Here is a 26,311-nt window from a genome sequence, read left to right on the forward strand (position 1 = left end):
TCTCAGCCCTTCTACAGGCCATTTTATATTTCCCAACACCTTTAGGGGCAGGATGGTGGGGGAGCCATCAGCTTGCAACAGGTTTAAAAGGCACTTTGGTTAGCCATCTCTGAATACGCTAGTAACTTACTGAAAATCAGGAGGTGCAAAGGAGGACTTGATGACACCAGTGTAAATAGCCAGAATGGAGACAATGACGCAGGCGAGGAAAAGAGAGGCAAACTTGTTCACGTAACGCACTCCCACAAACACCACCAGCACCATAAGCACCAGGAAGGCAGAGCCATAAACCCGCATGTTGTTCAGCATGGCTGCTGGCTCCTTCAAGGGATCATCGCTGTGGAAGATGGCTGCCTTGGGAGTAATGTACATCTGAGAGGAGGCAAGAATGAGTCACACATCACCTTCAGCCTAGTCAGAGGAGTGAAAATAAAAAAGATGGGGAGTTGTCATGATGGTAGGAAGCGATGCTCTGATCAGCATTCTCCTGCTTCTCAGAGGAGCTATAGCTGAGTGGCAGGACTTACACTTCACCTTCTTATATCTTACGGCAGTGTTGTCCAAACTTGGCCACTTTAAAATGAGTGGACTTCAACTCCCAGAATTCCCCAGCCAGCATGGCTGGCTGGGGAATTCTGGGAGTTGAAGTCCACTCATCTTAAAGTGGCCAAGTTTGGACAACACTGTCTTACGGGTATTCTTATGGGGTACTGAATACCTACCAGGAAGATTTCAATAGCCCCCAAGATGTACATCGAAGCAGCAAAGGTAGTGCCAAGATAGAAGCAGAGTCCTACAGCTCCTCCAAACTCAGGTCCCAGGGCTCGTGAAATCATGAAGTATGAACCCCCAGCTGCAGAAAGGTGACAAAAGAAGCTCATTTCCAACAGCGAGAATATGCAGAGAGGAAATCTTATTATCCCTGCTTCTTACACATTCTAACCCCCTCACTTTTCATAAGGTCCTCCGGCTGGCTTTCAAAAACCAATTCAGTTACAGTGAAACAAACAGCGGAACAAAATCAGCACACAAAAGACAGATGACCACGGTTAGAGAAAGAATTCCGTGCTTTGAGTGCCACCACTGAAACGGACCTTTCTCCGTATCAATCGCCAGACTTCTGAGAGTGAAGGAGTCAGGAGGATATTTGAAAATGAGTGGCATTTGAAGGCTGGTACATGTGGGAGAAGTGATTTTTAAAATGTTAGTACTTACCAGGCACAACTCCATTGGTGGCAATGGCACTCATGGAGATGGCTGTTAGCAATGTCTAAGGAAAAGACAAGAAATAGACAGCAGGAGTATTTAGGAGACAAATACAGGCAGACACAAATGTCCATTCTTCGTTTATAATGTGTTAAGAATCACTGACAGATCTTATAACTTTTGGATATTATTTTGACAACTCTTGATTTGCCTTTTTTCCCATTGTGCACATTCCCCTTTAGTTTTCCTTATTGTTAGTATTATGTAATGAAGACAAAATGACAAGGTAGAAGTATCCTGTTCTTCAGAAAATTGAGCAAAATAGTTTTAATCAGGTGGCAAGATGGATATTTCCAAAAATGCACCAATAGGTTGACCAAAGACAGGGGAGAACTGGCATGGAAATAAAGATCACCACTGATCTCGACACAACAAGTGACTATTCTACAAAGAGCATTATTTTTGTAATGGCCTCTCAGCCATGGGGGGCTAAAGTTGGTGAGGGTAATTTCTCCTTCCCTAAGAACAGAGGTTTCCTTCTCCCCCAACCTTCCTCTATATCAAAGACTGCTGTAACACACTGTAATACAAGCTCAATATGAGAGGGTAACTTACACAACAGCAGCAAATAAGGACAATGGTAAAGGCTTGCAGCACGCCAGCTGTACCCACAACCCAAGTAAGACGCAAGAAGAGAATCACTCCAAAGATGTTCTGCAGACAGGGTAGGTAGACTCCCATGAACGTGCCCATCTGCGGAGTCTAGGAGAAGAGAGGGAGGACGGGCAGAGTGTTAAGATCAAGCTTTCTGACTTTGCTCTACCAAACATCTCTATACAATGAAAACTTGTTACTTCTCTATTCCACAGCTCTGTTTCCTTGATCCTGCCCTCTTCTCAAGATTCATTAATTGCAATATCCAGGCCAGTCTATTCTCTAACCTAAGGATAGGTGATAGTATTTTCCTAGATGCTGACTCAATGGTGGTCAAAAAGAATTAAGGTGAATATCAGTTAAGTCCACTGGGCCTAATCAGCTTCGAGGTAATCTTTAAGACCTACCAAAGTGCAGCTTCTGAGGAAGTTGCAATTCTCAGAAAGTCTGGGAAGGCACATATAGCCCGTATGTGTGAGGTATACAGAGCAAAATGAAAAAAAAAATGTTATACAGTATCTCTGGCAATTTGTTAATCTAATCCTACTACATTTAATTCTCAAAAATTATATGTAAAAGTCAAGGATTCTGAAATATATATTTCTTCCAGGCCAAACAAAAAACTATTTTAGTACTTTTGGAAGAAGCCCAGAGCATATTTTGGGGAAGTCAAATGTTCAGGACAGTAGACTTTTCTAGTTCTACTATAACTATGGGGAAAAGTATCAATTCTGTCAGTCCTGATCTTAAACACATTTCTTTTTTCTCATGCCTCCCATAAACCGTCTTGGTGTCATTCCTCACCTTAGTGATTTTTTTCTTGCCTGGAGGGACATTCTCTGCCTCCTCATGTTCACGGGCTCCCTGCATCAAGTTGGTGTAGTTGGCCATTCGATTGAGCAGGGAAGACACTTTGGGTCGGGTATCCATCTCCTCCTACCAAGTGGGACAGAGGACAGTAGACATGAGAACATATTTCAGTGAAAAGTCCCTTTAAGATGGATGAAGAAAGAAATCAATGAAGTACTGAAAGTAGTGATGAGGAAAGGAAGCTAAAAGAAACAAGAGTAGGCTATAAACAGGGTAGTAATTCTACAGGCTTATATATTCACATATATGTTTCTTGTTTTGCATCTTCATTACATCTCCCTCAGGCTTTCAGAAAACTCAACCAACAAGATTGGCCTCTTTATCAAATCTGTTTTTGCAATTACTAGAAGCGTCCTTTAAAAAAGACAGGCAGAAGATTTTCAACATGCAGAATCAGAGTCATTGCACTTTTTTTATGGACTTGGAAGAGCACAGAAACATGAATGAAGAGGAAAGGTCATACTCATAAATAATATTAATGGGTACAAGGAAGAAGAAATGCGGATGTAGATTGATATGGAAAGTATGAGGTGAAAGTGGGAAAAGAAAGTGAACCAACAGCAATGAGTAGTGATCTCACCTCAAAGAGCGCCAAATTCTTGTCAAAGAATTCATCACCATCTTCATAGTTGATATTGTTAAGAAACGCATGGGGATCCTTCTTGTATGCAGGATCTGCAACATGGAAGAGAAAGTAAGGCTCAAGGGAAAGGAAAGAATAGCCCACGTGTGGCAAACAATAAACGTTTCTCCAGCTCTGGACATTGGAGCTCTATCTGTAGAGGAACAAGAATAATAAATCTTTGCTGGAGGACCATTAGCCACTTGCTTGTTCAGCTGATAAAAAGAAATATCTCCCAGGAGCCAATTTCTAATATCCTAGGGAAGAGATCTGTCATAAAGAGTAGGCAGGGAACATTGAGAAAGAAGAAATAAGGGGGAGAAAACATTAATTCAATTTGCTAATATAAACAAAAGGAAGAGACCACCAAAGTTTGGGGAATTCAAATTCTGAGTAACCACTCAGGAGCCAGAAGGTTTTCCCCCTTTCTCAGGTGAGCTTTTAAAAGGAGAGGGGGCCTGCTCTATTTTGCCTTTATCATTCATCACAGAAGGGGGCTTTTGGAATTTGGAATCAGATGGCATCTGCCCCGTAAGGATCAACTGCCTCAATCCTGGAATGAGGACTGAAGAATTAGAAGAAATTACTCATCTAGGGGAAGAGGTGGAATTAGATGCCATTAGAATTCTTCTGTTAATCTGTATTATGGATTATTCTGAGCTGTTGTGCCCTTGCTACTATTTTATTCTATCTGTATCTGCATGCATTCATGTGTAACGCCTTTGCTGCTTACAAGAATCTGAATTTCCTCCTTTCTTCCCACATTGTCCTTTTAATGGTAAACAGGTTCCTCAAATATTAATCCCCATTATAAATAACGTGATTTTTTTTCTGAAATCAGTCATCTTGTTCTAACAGAGAATTTAGCTTACAATGCATCCTGGCTACTTCATTAGCTACAGAAGAGCAAGAACACATCTCTCCTTTGGAATAAAGGAGCAAAGAGGAAATTTCTCTGTAAATGGGGTGGTGGCAATGACAGACACACCTCTTCACCCCACAAGACTGTGGGAGGTTGCAGCAGTAGGAATTGTATGGTATAGGGAACCACCATTTGAGAGGGCCAGAGGAGCTAACCCACCACATCTCAAAGTGTGAGTATGCAAGTGCTCCATTACATAATGCCAGGAATCTGTCTGGCCAACGTTGCTGTCCAGCGCACACTTGCTTTTGTCTTGGAGGACTGTCTACCATCACCCAGTTCTTCTTTTCTGGAGCTTCCGGAGGAACGGACTGAAAAAGAGGCAGCCAAGTTCTAAAACCTTATCTGTAAGGTTCTGTGACATCATTCTTTAATTTTAAATTCATTAGCAAAGAAACTGGTAACAGGCTTCATAGCTATCACTGGTTCGTTTATTAAAGTGGTAAGTCTTTGAAAGAGATTCATATATAGTTTTCAAGGATACAGAGCGTGCCAAATTCTCCTGTCAAAGTCTTGATTAGGAAAATTCTTCTCGGGTGAAAATCTAAGATCAACCTTGAGGGAGGGAGAATTTCTTAAAAGTCAGATCATTAGACGGAGCTAAGAAAGTGCTGTTTCTTTACACATCTATTTATAGTCCTTTTTATAATTTCACCATACTTCCTACATTTTTATAAACTCTTGTTCACAATCATGAAGGCTAGAAAAACAGAATAACTATCTTGGGAAATAAAGCATTTTAAGTAAAGATGCTCTAAAATTACTTATCAGTGTAATATACTCAAAAAAAAAAATCAGATTGGTGCCCTTTTCAAAAGAAAATTCCAACCGTCCCAGCCTTTTTTTATATGCTAAACTAATAATTGTCTTTCATTCTCCTGATTCACTCACCCAAACAGAAGGCCGAAGCCTTTTATCCACTCCCCAAATATGAGCTCATGTCAGTTTCTGGACTCCATGTGTGTACCAACACATGTTACACACGTACCATTTGACAGAAAAATCTCTCATTCATATCATTGCCTCAGAACAGGCAGATCAGCAAGAAAATACTGACTATGGCTGCTGGTCTTCTAAACGGAAGCAAATTACAAATTATAGTCACACACTTGGCCCTCAGCAGCATTTATTGCTGGGACCTCCTCAATAGGCTTGAGGCATGGAATCCCACCATTTCTCTCAGCCTTCAGAACAAAGGGGATAATAAAGCTAAGATTATGCTGTTTCTCTATTCTGCTCATATAGGAGTAATAAATAGCTTGTTAATTGGCCAGCTATATACATGGGAAAGGGAAAATGGAGGAGCTGAATTTATTTTAGGGGAGCGAAGGTACAGTATAGAACTCTATCTTCCAGATTCTGCTATCAGAATATGCAAAATCTACTAAATCAAGTAGGAATGAGCTTTCACTGAATTGTTATCCTAAGGTAACATCCCCAGTGTACTGGAACAAACAGTTCCAGGCTATTTTGGTGATATAGTTTTGCTGACTCTGTATCTAAGGAACCCTACAGACACTTAAACAGAGATAACCATCTGCTACTGCTATCCAGTCAGTTTTCCCAGACCGAAGATGCAGGAGTCCCTGATCTTTCAAAAGCATGTTAATCCTGTTTCAACAACCCCAAATCTCTGATACCCATCCTGATATAAAAAAGCAAAATTGAGTTCACTGTCATTACCGTGATAACCTATAGAACAGCTGAATATTTTTCCACTGGTCTAAGTTCTTCTTTGCAGAAAAAATGGCATTCTCAATGGTGCCTACCTTGAATATTGTATTGTATTGACTCTGTATTGTTTTTAATGATGGTTTTATACTTAACTGTACGCTTGATGGGGCCTTATAAATTGAATAAATAAATAAGGAGAGATAAAGCTACTTTGTGCTGAAATGAAGTCAAGTTGAATCCAAATGCTACAAAAATAAACTGATCAGGAAGAAGCATTTCTGTATTTTTACACATACTAAAGCAGAAGTGAAGATAATCCGGAAAAGGTATTCATCATTTTTAGATAAAATATATTACTTATATCAGTATGTCCATTCTCTTTTCATGGGAATTTAATCCATGCAACTAAGAAGTTGCACTGCTCCTTCAGAGAATATAGTCAACCAGGAAAACAGACATTTATAAACACATCTACTTAAAAGCAGCATCTCATTATGGAAAATTTATGACTTCTGCTGGTGATGACTGCACAATAATTTTATTAGATCTCTTTCTCTCAGACACAAACATACTCCCCCACACACACGAAGCTTCCCTCTGCTCACCCATACAGTGCAGACAACAGGGATGTGTGTTCTCATACCCACACCTAAGCTGATCTGTTAATAACAGGATAACATACATTTACCACAAACACACATACCACAAACACACATAAAAGTCTTCTGCAATACTGTACCTAAGAGCTGACACTGTTCCCCTGTGATGGAAGTTTGACTCACATCTGAAAAATCAAGCAGAATATGGGAAAGAAAATGAATTGCAAAATAAAGAGAATGGGAGAATAAAATGAATTGTTTTGTCCCCAAACTTCCCAGGATTTCTTTAAAAGATACTCTCTCCTTTCCCTCAACAACCAGAACCAACATAACAGAAAGCATGAAGTGACCCATTAGAGAATCCTACCGTGCAATTTTAAAACCAATAGCTGCAAATCATGGAACAAAGAACCAAGACTAGAAGTCTTTCAGCCACCATACAAAACTACTTTTCTCCTTTTCCACCCACACACAATTGATGTCACACTGTAATCCAAGGGGCCAGGGAGAAAGCAGATGGAGAGCAGGGCATTGAGAGTGTAAAACAAAGGCTACTGGAAGAATGAAGCATGATTCCCTCCTTTCTATAGCCCTCTCTGGCTTATTCATAGTTACAGTGCCTGAACCTAAGTAGTTAGATCTCAAAGAATAGAATGGCTTTCCTCAGTGGCCCTCCAAATATTGCTGAACTTCAACTTCAACATCTTTTACAACAGGCCAGAGTGAATATGGCCAATGGAAGCTGCCTCTGAATTATGTCTGGATGATCACAAGTGGCCCATCCTTCTTGTACTCTGTGACTTCCTGATGGAGCATGGCTATAAACAATGGATGAGAGAGGAATATGTGGGGGACAGAAGAGGGATGTTGGGCTCTTGCAAGATTATTAGACTGGGAATCAAAAAATGCACCAACACTTTTTTTTACTGTCCAGATTTTAAGCAACATTGCTTAGAAATACTTGACTTCATATAAAAATAGACACAGTGCTATGCAAACATAAACAAGTACAGTAAGATATGTAAATTATTGCCTAATAACCACTTTGCCCTTGAATTTTATCTATGTTGCCCATGAGACAGAAGATGACCTCGCTTTCTGCCCTCTCATTTAATCAATGCAGTTGATATGGCCATGATTCAAGATCAACTTTCTGTTTTTTGTTTTAAATTTTCCTTGAAAGATTTTCATGGAGTGCTGTGCCAATTTCTTTTTCTACTGACTTGCCTGGCCCTAGGATAACATAAAGTTGGTTTTGTCTTAAATGCATTCAGATGTAATTAAGGTCTTAGCCTTGAAGTCCATCACTAAAACTATAGAGCTAAGGTCTAATCAATAGAAGCAAATAGAAGCAAATAGAAGATCTAATTACATACAAGTCTCCTAAAATCAAACCTGCTCAACAAGGCTGTTAAAAAATTACAAATTAAAAAATAATACAGAAATAAAAGGAAGGAGATCAGGGGTGGTATATTATTCTATCAGGCCAGATGAAGGATGTCTATGCTATATACTGTATGAAGATCAGGCAGCTGGGTCACACTGGCAAGTCAATTTAGGACACTTTGTTTATACAACAGTCTGTTCATATGCTTAAAGTGTTTTGCAAACAACAGCACAAAACAATTAATTAAACAACCTGAAATGCTTTAAGAATGGGGCAATCCTGGAACTTTCTCCAAAGGAAGCCTCCCAAGACCATTTATTAGTAGCTTTGAGGAGTATGGTCAAGCTCCGTTTAAAAAAAAAAAAAATAATGTTACATTACTGTTGCTGCAATTTTGTTGGTTTTGTTCTTTTGAGAGTTAAAACTGCTCACTATTTTTATCACATTTTCATTTTATTGAATATTAAAATATGCCTTGCAAGCCTGATATATTTAAAGGATATCAGTGAATATAATAAAAATCAAATGACAGTAACCAAAACAACTTCAGTAAAATCTTGGTTTAACAGACCTTGGATAGGACAAATGTTAATCCAGACTTCATTGCCATATAACAGACTAATATGCGTTAAATCAAGTGTTTGTTGCTTAAATTAAGTTTTACTAAAAATGACATCACTTATGTCAATTAATTGATGAAACTGACGTAAATTCAGACTTAGGGATTGAATGGACACCTTTCCCCAAATTGTCTGTTAAAGTGAGGTTTTACTGTACCCAGTTTTTTAATGGTAGGGAAAGAGAAAAGGATTTGGGTTATTTTCTTCAAAGTGAAGACTCGTTCATGAATATGTTCTACAGAACTGCTGAGACCGTACCGTGCAGCAAGAATAGGTAGTGATGAAAACAGTTGTGCAGATTCTGCAGACTGAAGGCCGTGATCTAGCAGGCCAACAACATTAACCAAATACATAAGAAATCTCAAGGCTTGTAAGACAGCACACAGGGAAGGCCAAAATAGTCAACAAATCAGTGGAAAAAGGAGAGACTCGTTGATGAGGGATCAAACTAAGATAATTCATATCCATTCACAAACCCATCTTCATGTATGTTAAACACTCTAGCCTTGGCAATCTTCCTTGACCCGTTAGCACAGTTTGGTTCCCAGCAGCAAAAACAACCGATGTCTGTTGAGTCTGCACATAATTATTTCTGCTCATTGCCTTGGCAAAGGAATTCAAAGGGCCACGGGTAAGTAGAGATTATGTGGGATTTGGGCATTTCCAACAAGGAAGGTGTGTGGTTACCCATTAAATCTAATTGAGAATCTAACATTTGGGCACAGTGTATGTGTATGTGTGCTTCCTCATCACCAGCAGGAAAATGAAATCTATACAGAAGGTTGCATTTCTGGAGATCATAGAAAAGATTTGATTTAGGATTATTACACTGAGGGCATAAACAGATTATTCAGCCTACGAGATTTAATCTTAATAGGTTACTCTTCTGAACACAGCATCTTAGACTCAGTGGTGTGAAGGCAGGGAAGGCAGAAGTTTTGGAGTCTGCAGGCATAGAGGTTCACTAGTTACTCCTTGTCACCCACTTCTTGCCTCACACCTACAATAGACTGATTCCACAGGGTAGGGCTACCATACGTGGGCTGCAAAAATCCAGCAGCCTGAACTGGAAGCAGAGTCCTCAAAGGACTTGACAGCTTCCCTGGCAATTGCTGTTAAGCTTTTTGCTCTCCCCTTCTTTGCTGCCCGTCAAAGAACAAGGGGATAGAGAATAGACATACTGCAAAGAGAAAAACTTTTTCCCAGTCAGCATCCAGATTTTTACAGCCCAGATACGGTACGGCTAAGAGACAAAGACTTTCAGGCCACGTAGGAGCTTGGAGGCCAAGCAGGAAGAGAGAAATGATATTTTGGGTGATTGAGGAGGTGATGCACATATTAAGCTTCATTTAAGTTAACAGCTGCAGCTTAGAATATTGTACAACAGACCTAGCCCATCGGGTTAGTTTATGTTTCGTGCTTACCATTCTGGTGTGTGTATTTTCTCTGCATTTCCTCCATATAATTAATCTTAATATAGAAGAAATATCATGGGGTAAATTTGATTTCCATTCTTTCTGATGAATGCTACGAAACATATTCCAGGTTACTTCTTATCTACCCTTTCATAAAGAAATCAACTTATAAATTAATTTGTCCTGGGTTATTAGACTTTGTTCATTCCAAATATGAAGGAAACCCAAGAATCTATATGCTTTCTCTAAGCCAGCAATGTTCTGTAGGTCAAAATAGACTAAAGTGGGAGTAAAGTTCACTGAACTCAATTGTCCTTACCCTATCAGATTATACCATCAGATTTCCATCTTCCATACCTCTGATTATAGCATAGGAGTCCTGCTTCAATCGAGTTCAAAACTCTATGGGGACTTATGGGAAATACTAGTGAATGTCATTGGGTAAGTCTACATTTTCTAACTGCTGTTCCCTATCTGCAAAATGGGAATAGTGAATTCTGTTACTGAATATTGGGAAGAAGAATAAAACAAAGCACTGTTCATAACAATATTAATAATTTCCAAGACAAAAAAAAGCACAACCATAATAAAGTTAAATTGTCATTATTAACAATTTTCCTTTCACTTAAGTGGGCAATTCCTTTCCTTTGCTTTCCCAGACAGAACATATGAGAATTTTGACTCGTACCAGCACCAAGGAAGCTTTAAGATGACATATAAAAAGTAACTTTATTTCAGAGAATCAGAACACTAGTGAATGATGGCCTGACAACAGCAGCACAATAATAATAATGCAAACTCAAGGTCAAGCTGAATAAAAGTATAGCAATGTAACAATGAGTATTCAGGCCAAATCCCTTCAAGCGAGTACAGACTCTTGAAGACACACACACACACACACACACGCAAGCAAAGAGAATGAAAAAACAAAACCAACTTCATCCAAATACGAAATGTAACTAAGATCAGGTTAAGAAAGCCCTGGGCTTACCAAATTAGGGGAAAAACGTCATATTGGGTGAGCATGGCAACCTGGCTGTTGGAATGGGGTGGGAAACATAAATGGAATAGAGTATGATTGGAGAGGGAGTATTACACCAGGAAGACTCTGAATATGACCAAACAACTCTTTGACATTTTTTAAAAACCCAAGAAAGAAAATACTGGCAAACAATGCAACCCAGAGGAGAGTATAAGGAGAATCCATCAACCCATTCTAGAAGGAAAAAGTGTGGTATAGGTATTACCCATTTTAATCACCACTAGGGTGGAGCCATAGCAAAACTACCTGTAGTATTTGTGAATGAAATAAGCATGATGCTAAAATGGAAGCATGGAGAAAGAGATGAAGACATTCTAAGCCAGAGTCGTTAAGTTGAGTGGCGTACAAGTTTAATATGTTTATTATTGTTGGTCGCACAGTCAGCCAGATGTTTAGACTGGATTTGGCATTTTTATCCACCTATCAAGTTGCTATTATTATTATTATTATTATCATCATCATCATCATCATCATCATCAACATCTGATTCTGGGTTTACATACTGAAAGATCTTGGTCCAGAAAAACAATGAGGAGCTCTGTGTGTGTGTGTGGTCTCAAGACACACTACTCTGTTGCTCTGATCCTAAATTAATATGTTCAAGAGAACTTGGTATTACAGTTTATATTTTTTCCCACTGTTCTAGGCTCGCTTGCTATCTAAGGGCTGAAACAGAACAGGAATCCAAGAATACCCATGTGGCTATAATTTCCTTCCAAGAACAGGAAGCAGGACACTCGGCTCCTGTCCTCATTAAGCTCTAATCGCTGGATTACAGTTTCATTCCACTTCAGTAACTTGCCTTAGACAGCTAGTTACTGTTTGACTGAAGGTCAGGCTTCAGGAATGTTAGTGAGAAGGCGATTAATAGATTAAACAAAGCCAGAGGAGAGACACGAGGACTGAAAAAAAGAGCTATCAGAGGGTGGCACTGGGAAGAAATGGTGGTGAGGGGAAAGCAGAGGAGACAAGAGGGCTTTCTCCCTACTACAAAGTGCCTAACTGACCATGCGGTTCTTACTAGCAGACGAGTCTAATGAAATTGATTAAACATTGCCAGACCTCAAGTGAAAAGTTGGGGGAGGAGAGCAAACCGTGAGAAGCGGGAAGAAACTATCCAATGTAACTTGCTTACCTGGCCTGGCAGTTTCATCAGGATCCCAGATGTGCCCTGGACTGCTTCTTGCCTGCCCATCCTCCACTGGTTTCCCCTCTTCATCATCTTCTACCTTGGTTACAGTGAACTGAGGCATGTCCAAAGCCAAACTTTCTTCCAGGCCAGGAAACAAAGAACTGAAAGTGTTGGTGGGTCAGGTGACAGGCAGCCCCAGGGAATGGGAGGGATAGGGTGTGGGCATGTAGTGCGAGGGAGGCACACCTCTACGGGTATATGTGCGTGTTCAACTGTATGCACGCCAGAAGGTTTATTTACAATGCTGCTACTAAGAGGCTTACTCTCTTTGTATATATGTGCTGCACTAATCTGCATGCATTTTAAATCAGAGCAGCAGTAGACAGTAGCTTGCTTTCTACCAAGAATTACACGCAGCCTGCTACCAAGTACAAAATCTAGTTAATAATTGTTTGGCATTATATAAAGAGTGCTTGGGAAGTTTAAAAAAAGTTACATTTGGGAGAATCCATAAAGTTTATGCACTGTAAAGGACAAACTATCATAAACTTTAAAATACAAAGGATAATTAAAAATTATAATGCAAAGAGCAAGGCTGACCAAAATGTAGTCCTACTAGCAGTGCCTGTAGTACAAGTAATGTGTTCTGCAAAAGAAACTAATGCAAATCAAACCAACTCCCATCAGAAGACAGCCCAAACTTGGCAAAATGCCTTTCCCTAAAGCCATAATATGACTCAAAGAGTATATGGTTGCACAGTAACAACTGTTTGTGGAGGAGCCCGTTCTTCAATTTTCCCTTAAGAGATTTTTTTAAAAATGCACAAGTAAGAACAGTAGTTGAAACTTAGGCAGAACTATTGTCCAACTGAGATTTAATCCTGCTTTGGGTTGCAGAAAGAAGGCTGGTAGGTAGAGTGAGTGTCTGTGTTGTTGTGTTCAGAAAAGAAGAAAGATTAAGTTATTTGGGAGTTGCTGGGGAGGAAGAGAGAACTGGGAGTTGGAACTCAAAGGTATTACACCAGTTTAGAAGCATGGAAGGTAGAGGAAAAAAACCTGAAATAACAGAAGTGGTGATTGTGCCTAATTCTCCACATTGTTTGTTAGGTTAATTCTGACTATTCTCAAGTAGTCGGTTAAAACCTATAGCTAAAAGCCATTTATAGATAGTCTTTCCTCCATAACAGGCTCTATCATAGATCCCAAAACCCTTTGGGAAATCATCTTCTCTATTACATAGCACTTAGTACTCTAAACTCCCATTTACTAAAAACGCCAGTGGGTGATAACAATACATGGCGGGGGGGGGGAGAAAACTCCAATGTTCCAGTTCTCTTTCCAACAATTTTACACATTCTGTTTATACCATCAATATGACAAGATTACAGACAGGGGCATAACCAACTTAAAAGGCACCTTAGCTTAATCTGAGGTCTAGCTATAGTTGTTTTCCCCAACAAAAGCAGTGAAATGCTGGTATCTACAAAACGCTTCACGCACTACTTTTCGAGGATGGCTCTAGATAGGCAGAACAGAAGCTCTAGCGAACAGGCTGTGATACAGTTTGGACAGATGAATCCAGTGGGAAAAGGCATTAAAGAGCATACATTTTATTCAAGTCCATGACCTTTCTCTATTCCTATAGTTGTTCACCAACTACATCAGCCCTTTGAGGTAGACCAGACTAGGAAACCAAAGTTATGAATGCTAATGATACTACTTTGATCTTTTATCTTTTGTCTTGGTTGTGGCTCTTCCTTCTGTTCCTCGAGGTTATTCCTACTACCTATTACAATCAGGCACAAAGAATCACAGCATCAAGTAAGTTCCAAAATCTTTAATGTGCCCAGTGACTATTACCTCTTAATCAAGATTTAGAAGTTCTTGTTCAACAGGTTGCAATTAAAAGTTAAATCACAGTTAAAAAGCAATAATCTTGTACTAATATCTTATGCGATTGCATCTAAATATTACAGAGTCAGAATTTCATTTGAAATACACCTTCCTTATATAGCACACCTTAGTATAGTTATAGCACACCTGGCACACTATAAATAAATAAAGCAGATCTCTGCCCCAAGAGCCTTATACCCTAAAATAGTGTTTCTCAATCTCAACAACTTTAAGGTGTGTGGATTTCAACTCCCAGAATCCCCCAACCAGCATAGGGGAATTCTGGGAGTTGAAGTCCACACATCTTAAAAGTTGCTGAGGTTGAGAAACTCTGCCTAAAATTTAATATAGGCAGTCCCTGGGTTATGAACGAGATCTGTTTCTAAGTCTGTCTTAAAGTCGAATTTGTAGGTAAGTCAGAACAGGTACAGGTGAAACTCGAAAAATTAGAATATCGTGCAAATGTTCATTTATGTCAGTATGGCAACTCAAAAGGTGAAACCAATATATGAGATAGACGCATTACATGCAAAGCGAGATATGTCAAGCCTTACTTTGGTATAATTGTGATGATTATGGCGTACAGCTTATGAAAACCCCAAATTCACAATCTCATAAAATTAGAATAATGTGAAAAGGTTCAATATTCTAGGCTCAAAGTGTCCCACTCTAATCAGCTAATGAATCCATAACACCTGCAAAGGGTTCCTGAGCCTTTAAATGGTCTCTCAGGCTGGTTCAGTAGGAATCACAAGCATGGGAAAGACTGCTGACCTGACAGTTGTGCAGAAAACCATCATTGACACCCTCCATAAGGAGGGAAAGCCCCAAAAGGTAATTGCAAAAGAAGTTGGATGTTCCCAAAGGGCTGTATCAAAGCACATCAATAGAAGGTTATGTGGAAGGGAAAAGTGTGGAAGAAAAAGGTGCACAAGTAGCAGGGATGACCACAGCCTGGAGAGGATTGTCAGGAAAAGGCCATTCAAAAGTGTTGGGGACTTTCACAAGGAGTGGACTGAGGCTGGAGTTAGTGCATCAAGAGCCACCACACACAGACGGATCCTGGACATGGGCTTCAAATGTCGTATTCCTCTTGTCAAGCCACTCCTGAACAACAAACAACATCAGAAACGTCTTACCTGGGCTACAGAAAAAAAGAACTGGTCTGTTGCCCAGTGGTCCAAAGTCCTCTTTTCTGATGAGAGCAACTTTTGTATCTCATTTGGGAACCAAGGACCCAGAGTCTGGAGGAAGAATGGAGAGGCATACAATGCACGATGCTTGAAGTCCAGTGTGAAGTTTCCACAGTCTGTGTTGATTTGGGGAGCCATGTCATCTGCTGGTGTTGGTCCACTGTGCTTCATTAAGTCCAGGGTCAACGCAGGCGTCTACCAGGAGATTTTGGAGCACTTCATGCTTCCTTCCGCAGACGAGCTTTATGGGGATGCTGACTTCATTTTCCAGCAGGACTTGGCACCTGCCCACACTGCCAAAAGTACCAAAACCTGGTTCAATGACCATGGGATTACTGTGCTTGATTGGCCAGCAAACTCGCCTGACCTGAATCCCATAGAGAATCTATGGGGCATTGCCAAGAGAAAGATGAGGGACATGAGACCGAACAATGCAGCGGAGCTGAAGGCCGCTATTGAAGCATCCTGGTCTTCCATAACACCTCAGCAGTGCCACAGGCTGATAGCATCCATGCCACTCCGCATTGCGGCAGTCATTGCTGCAAAAGGGGCCCAAACCAAGTACTGAGTACATATGCATGCTTATACTTTGCAGAGGTCCGATATTGTTCTATTTCCAATCCTTGTGTTATTGATGTCATATAATATTCTAATTTTCTGAGATTGTGAATTTGGGGTTTTCATAAGCTGTACGCCATAATCGTCACAATTATACCAAAGTAAGGCTTGACATATCTCGCTTTGCATGTAATGTGTCTATCTCATATATTGGTTTCACCTTTTGAGTTGCCGGACTGACATAAATGAACATTTGCACAATATTCTAATTTTTCGAGTTTCACCTGTACTTATGTAAAGGGTAAATAAGAGAAAAATTTACATGAACTAACTTAAAATGGCAGACAGCGTTCTCTTTCCTCAAGCTGATGAACCGCTGAAGCTGTGCAATGTTTTCACAAGCATCACAAAGTAGTGCATCGGTTTGTTGTTACGAACCATTGTATTTAACTCAATTTTTTTAATATAATAGACTTTATGGCAGTCCATTCATAAGTACGAGTTGTCCATAAGTCAGACATTCTTTACCTGGGGACTGCCTGTACAGCAAATATAGCACAAAATTAACCAGTGGAATCCTTCGCAAGAAGTGATGATGGCAACTATAATAGGACTAGATAAATACATGAAAGAAAAGTTGGGGAAAACATGTCTCCAAATACCAGTTGCAAAGAAACAACAACTGGAGAGAAATATGCCTCCATCTCTTGTTTGGGAGCACACCAGAGACATCTAGTTGGCTACTACGAGAAGCAAAATGCTGGCCTAAGATGGGCTTTGTGCTGATACAGCCAGGCTATTCTTATATTCTTATCAGAGCATAAAAAAAGAAATGGAAATGGAGTCATTAACAAATTGGCATGTGTATCACCAAAGTAAATCAATCCTTCAGGCTGTGCTTGATACTTTAACATCATAAATGAAGAGCTTCTGAATGCAATTAGCTTCTGAATGTTATTATATAGCTCCGAAGTCCTGTTACCATACGTTTACTCAGACTAGGACCTCTTTACATGCCAAACAACAGGTATCTAGGGTGCTTCCAAATATACAGACTCTTTCATTATTATGCCTCCTACCCAGTCATGTGACCCAGAGCACAGCATTTCATTATTATGAAAGAGAACACATCTCCCATTCTTGTACAACTAAAATGTGATAAAAGATTAGAGCATCTTAGCAGAATGGAAGGAAAAAAATCATCATGAAAAAGTAGAAAATGATCCTTAATCAAGCCAAGAGCTTGCTTGGAAGCAATGGTTCCCAATCTGACTTCCAGAAAAAAAATGTTAATAAGGATTTACTAAGCTTCTGTGAAATATTTATGCAACATTCACTATATATACCCTCTTCCACTGTAATCTGACTGCATCTTCATCTGCTTTTTTAAGTCCTAGCTGTTCCAAGGTTTTCTTCCAATGTTCTCTGCCTCAGCTCCACAAGCACAGGTCTAAACTAATGCCCTGGACTGAAAGAAAAGGAGATTGAAATTAGTATGTCATCTACTGAGGGAGAATTTACAATTTGGAGATAAACTTTATGTTTCTTAGCTCCAAGAACGCCAGGAAACAGAGGTCTGGTTCTGCTCTTAATATTTAACAGTATTTAAGTGTAAATTTACCCCCGTATTTCAATCACAGAAAAGGCCAACTAAAACTAAAATAGTGTCCTTCAAAAATAATAAAATGGTCTAAGTTGCAGTTTTGATTTAAGTCTTCCAATTATGTTCACCATTCCTCTTTCTGATTTGCAAAAATTTTCCTTAATTGCCTCATTTGTCGAAACTGAAAGCTCTGTCACACAAAACATTTGGTTATGCAGCAAGAATCCTGGTGGGCAAGTTTCTCTCCTATTGCCTTCTGTACTTATTTTTATAAATACAGATAAATTGACACCAGAAAAGAACCTGATACCAGAAAAGATCCTGGTACTAAAATTTGATTTTTATACTTCTTCATACTTTTCAGCCCAAAAGTATGTTGGAAAGAAATTATGTAAAATAGCTTGAGACTCTTCCTGTCTGTTCATCAGCAAGATAAATTAACAGAATGGGACCAAAACTGCTATAATGGGAGAAATCAGCAAAAGAAAAATTGAGCTTGACAATGGGCAGGATCTGGCTAGTGGGAGGGGGGGGCTATACAGAAACCATTCCAGAAAACAATACTCCTAATGTACTCCTATTTATTTACTGATTGAATTTATATGCCCACAGATTTCAATTAGATGACTCTGAGTGGCTAACAAAAAACCCGAATAAAAACAATATAACAAAATTGCCTATGGGAGAGACAACTGGGCAGCAGCTCAGAACGTTGCCAAACACTCCATTCTAAGCTCCCCTCCCTCCTTCTACCCCATCATGTGACTCATTTGCTGTCCACTCCTTGCTTCCCAGTACACATATACATACGAAAGCAAACTGTGGCAACGTAAGGTGAAAGTAGAAATACACGCACACAGGCAACTCATATGCACCCACCTTGATTAATTCCTCACACATATATACACACAGAGAAGCAACATATATGCAATCACCCTCATTAGACTCTTACAGATATACAAATACATACATAGAGAGATGATACAAGTACCACAACTTAGGAAGAAAGTGCACATCATACACACAGACGCAGCATGTTACTTCATTACACGGAAGAAAATATAGACACCTCCTGCAACCACTGCTGCTAAAAGGGTTCCAGAAGTCATGTCCTTCATACTGTTCCTCCCTTGTTTCTCAAGGTGTCTACCTTAGGTGATTGCATTTAGCTAATCTTAACTGATCATGGAAGCTAAGCAGATTCAGACCTGGTTAGTATTTGGATGGGGGATCATCAGGGTTATTGGCTAGGCTAGGAGTTTAAAAAAAAAAACAAACAGGAAAAGTAATGCTGCCAAGAAAACTAAATGGGTACAATCACTAACATTTGAGCTCAACCTGAAGGTGGGGTGGTGGTCTTTCTTATTTATTTATCACATTTATATAGCTGCCCATCTCACGAATGTAACTCTGGGCAGCGTACAATAAAAACACATCTTAAAATAGCCATAAAAGCATTAAAAAATGCATATAACAAGACCATGGGAAAGTGTTTAAAAACTCATACATAATAAAGCCATCTCATTAGATGTATATCCCACTTTTATTCAGTACAACTCAAGGTGGTATATATAATGTTCCTACCTCTTATTTTTTCCCATTAACAACTCTGTGAGGTGGATCAGGCGGAGAAAGAATGACTGGCTCAAAGTCACCCAACTAACTTTCATGCCTAAGGGAGAACTAGAGGTCAGTCACTTGGTTTCTAGCCTGGTGCCTTGAACTACTACATTGAAGTGGCTGTCTCTAGTCAGTTACCTTCCCCTTTCTCTCTAGCTACAAAAATATGATCCTTTTAATGGGGTTTTAATGGGGAATGTATGTGTAGGAGTACTGAAATATAAGCAGTTAATAGCAAACATCTCATAAGGTAAACCAGGGGAAGCAGTTAGGACATCAGAATTGGCTGGCTGCACAATTTATCTTCTCTCACGTTTATCCATGTGTAGAGATGCAGAAAGGAAAGAAAGATAAAGTTGCTTACTGATTCCAGATATAATCTCAGAGAGATTTGTTCTTAATAAAGCAAACAACCAGAGAAGTATGGCAAAACCCACAGGCAGCTCACGGTCTAGTACAGTGTTTTTCAAACTTGGCAACTTTAAGATGTGTGGACCAACTCCCAGAATTCCCCAGATGTTGCCAAATTTGAAAAACACTGATTTATTATGTAATTTTAGGGAGAGAGGATAAAATATAAATGCATTTACAGGTAGTCCTCGACTTATGACCACAACTGGGATAGGAACTTCTGTCACAAAGGGATGCAGTTGTTAAGTCAGTCACGCCCAATTTTATGATCTTTTTTCCTATGGTCATTAGGCAAATCTGGCTTCCCCCATTGACTTTGCTTGTAAGAAGCTCTATGGGAAGGTTGCAAATGGAGATCACGTGAACTGTCGTAAATACATGCCAGATGCCAAGAGCCTGAATTTTGATCATTTAACCACAGGGACACTGCAACAGTCATAAGTGCGAGGACTGGTTGTAAGTCACTTTTTTCAGCACCATCATAACTTCGAACAGTTATTAAATGAATGGTCATAAATCAAGGACTACCTGTATAACTGCTTCTTTACGATCTTTTCTTTTTTTTCTTTTCTTTCTTTTTCCTATTTTCTTTCTTACCTATTCAGTATTTTTCTCTATTTTCTTTATTTCTTTTCTAAAATTTGTATGATTTTATCTTATTAAATATCTCTTTAATAAGAATTATGAAAAAAAGAAAAATAACTTGTCTAATAGATACTATAAATACTAAAGCAGTAACAAGGAGAAAAATGAAGGGCCAATAGAGAAATATACTCAATGGCCTACATTTATACCAATGGTCTGCATGTAACATCCGCATGGACTAAAAAGAAAGTAGGAAGTATAAATGACTGGAGTAAACTGAGTGAGATGAATTTAGTGATGAGAAGGAAAGTGCTATGGAGAAGGAACAGGAGCAGGAGATACAAAAAATAACATTATGTGGTTACTGTTTTTATTTGTGTTCTCCCAAAATTGTTCTTCTAGGGGAAAAAAGGTATAAAATATAATTAAATAACCATATAAGTTATGCTTCCTGAAGGATAAGACATTGATAACTTGCAGAACATGTGCACATCAGTTCTCAGCTAAGCTGGGCAAGAACTGAGCAAACCAACTATGAGGAAAAGGCAGCCTGCCAACGTTCACAATTTAACGTGCCTCAAACTTGCCTACTACCAAATGTAGTATTTGGACAAAAACATCCCACAGGCATTGCAAAAATCTAAGGGGAGAAACACAATATAAAAGTCCACAGCTTTCAGATATACATATGCACAACCATTATTCCTTGCAGTACCCAAGACTATTTACAGGTCATATCAAGGTGAAACACGAGCAACTGCTGACACAATTGTCACAAAAGAAAGAGGAAAAATGGTGCACTGCAGTAACTCCTTCATGTCAAAGTTGATGCCAGGCAACTACCCAAACTACCTTCTAGCTCTGCATTTCTCCGTGGCTGCTCCCCACTGCAGAGAGGAAAGACCTATTTGATCGCTCCGACCCAGGCAACTGATGACCCAGTAGGGTTTCAGAGGGAACTTGGGGTTATTCCTGAAACTCGGCTGCACGCTCCAGCCAAAGCCTTGGTTGCTGTCTAGAATTGTTACCTGGAAATTTAGGCTTTGTTATTAGGCTTCGTTATTAGCTAATAATGGCATCCATGCCTCCTTTTGAAGTTCAGGAAACCATATTTTTCTTTTAGCCAAAGCCATTTCTTTCTTTTACATGCAAAAACTAGCCTATTCAGAAACTAAACAATAGGGAGAGTATTCTGGAGTCCTTGAGTGTTGCAAATGTTAAAGAAACAAGCCAGGATGGGAAAGGAGAGGATGCAACGTATTTTAAGGGCATCTGTCTTTTCTCACATCCAACAAAACAAAGCCTTTATTGAATATTAATGTCTTTTCTTTGATTAGTTACTTTCTGACGCATCATGTATGCCAAATGTATGTAACATTTCTTTCTGTACCCTATATAAAGACTTGATCCCCCTTTATAAATGCTTTTCGCTTTGCCTGAAGTACTTGGGGATTCATATTTTCAGGGGAGGGGGCAAAAAAGCCACTTTGCAAAGGTTGATGTTTTCTCTCCCAAATTCAGGGATTATGTTCCTCCAGCTCCACACAAAACTCAGTCCCTGAGTTTCAAGGCAACAAATGCACCGGTGTATACTCTTCATGATTGGAGGTCCCATATAACCTCCTGTTTTCTGAGGAGCTCCGGCAGATGAAATGTCACAAGAGACTCCTAAAGTACCTCTGGAGGAGGACAAAGAGCAAATCCAACTGAGCATGGGTAAGAGTCTTTATTTGGACTTATTAGGTGGCAGAAAGAACGATGAAGCAGGCCTGCTTCCCTGCTTTTATTGTGTCCATGGGTAGCCAACTGGCAGCCCACTGTTGGGTGACCAGACCCTTTCTTGATAAGGATGGGTTGCTGAAGGTTTAGCAGGGTCACTGTGAGGACTATTCTAGGCATCTATTGGACAAAGCCGCTGGGATCCACTTGGAGTTGGACTCTAGCTGGGCAAGTCTGAGACACAGTCTTGCTATCTGGGATGAGTTTAACCTGGTTAGCCCTGAGGAAGTAGACAGGGTCCTTGGAGCTTTGAGCTCTGCCACCTGTATTTTAGATTCATGTCCTTCCTAGTTGGTCAAGGCCAGCCAGGAGATAGCACGTAGTTGAGTCCAAGCTGTAGTGAATGCTTCTTTGCAGGAGGAGATGGTTTCACCTGCTTTGAAGGAGGCAATGGTCCATCCCCTCCTCAAGAAGCCATCCTTAGAGCCAACAATACTGGATAATTTTCATCCAGTTTCCAACCTTCCGTTTTTAGGAAGGGTTGTTGAGAAGATGGTAAGTGCACAGCTTCTTCAGGCCTTGGAAGAAGCTGATTATCTGGATCGTTTCAGACAGCTTTGAAGCCAGATTATAGTACTGAGACAACATTGGTTGCACTTGTATAGACCTCCAGAGGACCTGCAATGGTGATGGTGCATCTATCTTTGCCCTTCTAGATCTCTCAGCAGCTTTTGATAGCATTGATCATGGTATCTTTCTGAACTGGGCCCATTTGCAATAGTTCTCCTCCCTCCTCCCATGCTAGTTCCAGTTGGTGTTGATGGAGAGGGGGAGAGGTCTAGCCCTAAACCTCTCTTATGTGAGGTGCCTCACAGCTCAACTCTGTCTCTCTGCTCATATTTAACATATACATGAAATCACTGGATGAAGTCACTTGTTAGCACCACCAATACCAGGATGGTACTCAGCTATTTATTTCACACCTGGGTGTAGAAGTGATGCTTTCGAGGTTCTTATCCAGTGACTAGAAGCTGTGGGGGTCTGGATGGGGGAGAACAGGTTGCAGCTCAACCCTGGCAAATCCAAGTGGTTCTGGATTTTTGGATCTTCTAGATCTGGTGATTTTATATATCTTACTACAGTTGGAGTAGCACTCCACCAGAAAAGAGTTAATAGGCAATCTGGGGATCTTCCTGGACACATGGCTCCTGCTCAAAGAGATGTGCACCGATTAGTCCCATGTACCAGTTATGCTCATTTCTGGATTGGGAGACTCTGTTCATTGTCATTCATACCTTTGTCACCTCCTGAGTAGATAAGTGCAATGTGCTCTAGATGGAGCTTCCCTTGAAGAATACTCAGAAGCTTCAACTGTTTCAGAATGCAGCGGCCCGTAGTTTTGGGTGCTCCTAAGTCCACCAGTGTAACACCACTGCTGCACGAGCTGCACTGGCTTTCAGTATGCTTCCATATACAATTCAAGGTGTTGGTTATCACCTTTAAAGCCCGGCATGGCACCAAGCCAGATTACTTGCAGAACCAACTATTTGAGCATTTCAGCCCATTTCAGAATCCTTCAGGAACACCATTACACTGCAGATATCACCCACACTGAAGGCATCTGCAGGATACCAAATTTTAATTTAAAATACTTAATTTAACGGTTGAAAACTTGAGAGATCATGTACTCTCATAAGATTTTGATGCTCCACCTAAAATCTTATGATAATTTGAGCAGGAATGCTGAAATCTCATACGGTCCAAAAATCTTAGGCAATGTTATCCATTAATATAAAATGCTGGTGCCCATGTGAGGGGCCACGTACAGTATTCTCACAAACCACGGTTGTCCACAGACTATAGGATGGGAATGACTGCTATAGAAGGATGCAGCTGCACCATACAATTTCTAATCTACTTACCCACTTCTTATAATGCACTTAGGTTTGATATTAATATGTATGTCATAGTATAATATAAATTAAGGATTCAACTTATCTACATACGCCCATACCCAATGAAGAAAAAAAAAATCAGAGGAATTATTCCCTTTCTACAGTTACTTTCTTATAGCAGCATCACAAAAAGGTATTAATTACCAAACTGGTGGCCACACATGGTTATAACTAATCAGTGCAGATACATAAACATAGATTGGTAGAGGGGAATCAAGTCTCAGTTATCAAAAGCACAGATTTCCCAGAAGTGATTCTTGTTAACAGCCTCTGCTGAGCAGAAAAAAAGAACTTTACTGTCTAAGCCTTCGCCTATGGTATTTCACTTTCTTAGATGATGCTTTGAAAAATGAATCTTTCTCCCTGTCTTTCGTTTCACTCCTTTTTATTTTTATTTTCAACTTGTTTCAATTGGGAGATTGTAGGGCAATTTAGGACAAATGCTTTTTAGAACAAAACAAGGTTCAGAAGACGGACAATGAACCACAGACCGGCTGGATCTAAAAGGACTGTTGACAGTTCAATGTTGCCATTCAGAAACTCCACAATGAAGATGTGACTTTGACTCAGTGGTGACTGAGCAAAGCCTAGCCTGATCTCAGAGGGTTTTTTTTCCTTTTAAAATGCATCAGACAGGACAATCAACAAGATTAAGGGAACTGAAATTCTCCCAAGTCATTTCCCATGAGTCTTGCTCAGCATTTCCCAGCACAAGGAAAAAAACATAAAGAGAAGGAATCTGAAAAACTGGACCGATCAGCAAAATGAGAAACCACAGTTTGAAGACAACAAAATCAGCTTGTTTTAGAAGCAGAGAGATTCAGAGCTTCCAATGAGACAGGTCAGGAAATGTAAGAAATGAACTATTATCTTCTCTCCTGTAAACCAGAACTATATTAGTCAAACCTTGGCATAAGTAGATGGGACAAGCAAAGGTATTTTAAAGATCCAAATCTGGATAATCCAGTCATGTCTGAAAATGACATCTGCCAAAAAGCACCGAATATGAAATCCATGCATAAACTTAGACAGATCCATTCACACTCGTCTGCCATCATGAACACACCCTTGCACCTCCCAAAATACAGGAAATACTTCTTTGCATGAGCAACACCACCAAGAATGGAACTGTGCTTCCCACAACTTCTGAACAAGAAGCTTCCAAGGCCTGTCCATTTTTCAGCATAACTCTCAATGTTCTTCTACCACCAAGGCACTCAGAAGTTGCCATTCTCCACTGGCAAAGTTACTAGTAGCTTTTCAATGTTCCTTCTCCCCCCCACCAAAGGTGACCTACCTTCAGCCACATCTGTGCGGGGATTGGTTGTCTTGTCAGAAGCTGGCTCGGCTGCTTCAGTGGCCAATGAAGTGGTTGCTCTGGAAAAATCACTGCCACCCTCACTGCGGCTTGTTTCAGGGACACTTTCTCTGGAACTGAAGCGGACGCAGGAGCTAGAGCGGGAGCTGAGGTCTGGGCTAGTATCAGAGAGGCCTGGGATATCATCAATTTTAGTGGGGGTAACCATGAACCGGACAGAAGCCATCTTGGCAATAAAGATGGCAAAGAGAACCAAAAAAATCCCACTTCCTTTATCAGTTTAACTTAAAGTCACCTCAAGTCGTAAGAGGAAGATCATTCAGAAAAGCAGAGATGCCAACAATGTTACCCAATACTCTCTCAAGAGGAAAATTCATGTCTACCATGGATTCACAAACTCTCTCACACAGCATGATATTTAGACAATGGGTGTATTTTTGGAAGTACAGCCAAAGATTGAAAGAAGGTGATATTCCATGATTTTGTAGGTTAATATTTCACAGATGATTATTCTGAAGATTCCCATGTATCAGGCAAATATGCCACAGTTTTCTGTTCTGAAGGGTAGCCTAAAGGTCAAAGAAGAAAAATGTTTGCAATTTTTATCTGCCAAAGGGCCACACTGCAAAAATTCCAGTATTAATGTATGTCTGTAAAAGCAGCATCACAGAACCTGAACAACATTTCTGTTAAGCAAATATCTTTTGTCTCAGCAAAATGCACAGAGGCAATTTTTTTCTCAACCAGGAAAAAAAATCCAAAGGCAAAGATCTGCAAGGTATACCCAAACGCTAGAACATCCGTGGTGAGTGTAAGATCATAATCCACTTGTTTTCCACTGTGAATGCCAGGAAAGAATATATTCTTTGCAAATGTCCCTTATGATTCTGGTGCAGAAAAAGACAAGCGAGAGTGGGAGACAGCGGTGTCTTTTTTCAAACCAAAGAGGAGAAATGTCGGATCCAGTGCAAGGACTTAAAAAAGAAAAAGAAAAGTTATCACTTAAGGTGCAATATCAAGAGCTCTTCAAACTCGCAGTTGTTTTTGAAGATCCTGGCACAAGAAGATAACCATTAGATGGGCCTAGTGCAAGGGAATGATCAGTCCTCCTCAAGTTGTAGGTTTCTGGAAAAACAGAGTGGAAATAAACAAATAAATAAATAAATCTAAGCATGTTATACAAAGCTGTAGTGATAAATCTCACTACCACCAGGTTCCTATAGTTGGTGGTGTGTTATCCCAAGAGGAGAAAGGTCCGTTTCAAAACTATTACCGTAGGAGCGTTCACCAAAAGGCAAGTGCACGCAAGGTCC

At 39.9% G+C, this 26,311-nt stretch overlaps 1 protein-coding gene across 7 annotated transcripts in view; it reads right to left on the reverse strand.

Annotated features, from left to right (window-relative positions):
- The window catches only part of SLC12A6 (solute carrier family 12 member 6), a 36,880-nt gene that overhangs the window by 9,792 nt on the left and 777 nt on the right, over positions 1-26,311 (reverse strand). For 3 of the 7 annotated variants that reach the window (XM_088144216.1, XM_088144215.1, XM_007438847.4), the window contains exons 2-9: positions 24,978-26,123; positions 6,688-6,732; positions 3,311-3,405; positions 2,665-2,796; positions 1,822-1,968; positions 1,216-1,270; positions 723-853; positions 131-372 (exon numbers count right to left, since the gene is read on the reverse strand). In XM_088144216.1, the coding sequence (XP_088000342.1) occupies positions 131-372; positions 723-853; positions 1,216-1,270; positions 1,822-1,968; positions 2,665-2,796; positions 3,311-3,405; positions 6,688-6,732; positions 24,978-25,224 (1,094 nt within the window). In that variant the 5' untranslated portion in view covers positions 25,225-26,123. Of the gene's footprint in view, positions 1-130; positions 373-722; positions 854-1,215; positions 1,271-1,821; positions 1,969-2,664; positions 2,797-3,310; positions 3,406-6,687; positions 6,733-12,146; positions 12,309-24,977; positions 26,124-26,311 lie in introns of those variants that run through there. The other 4 variants (XM_088144217.1, XM_088144219.1, XM_088144218.1 and 1 more) reach the window with 3 other exon arrangements.

Source organism: Python bivittatus, unplaced genomic scaffold (assembly GCF_059951505.1).
Source record: "Python bivittatus isolate LINGU-HERP-01145 unplaced genomic scaffold, Pbiv_v1 ctg000430_np1212, whole genome shotgun sequence".
Lineage (NCBI taxonomy): Eukaryota > Metazoa > Chordata > Lepidosauria > Squamata > Pythonidae > Python > Python bivittatus.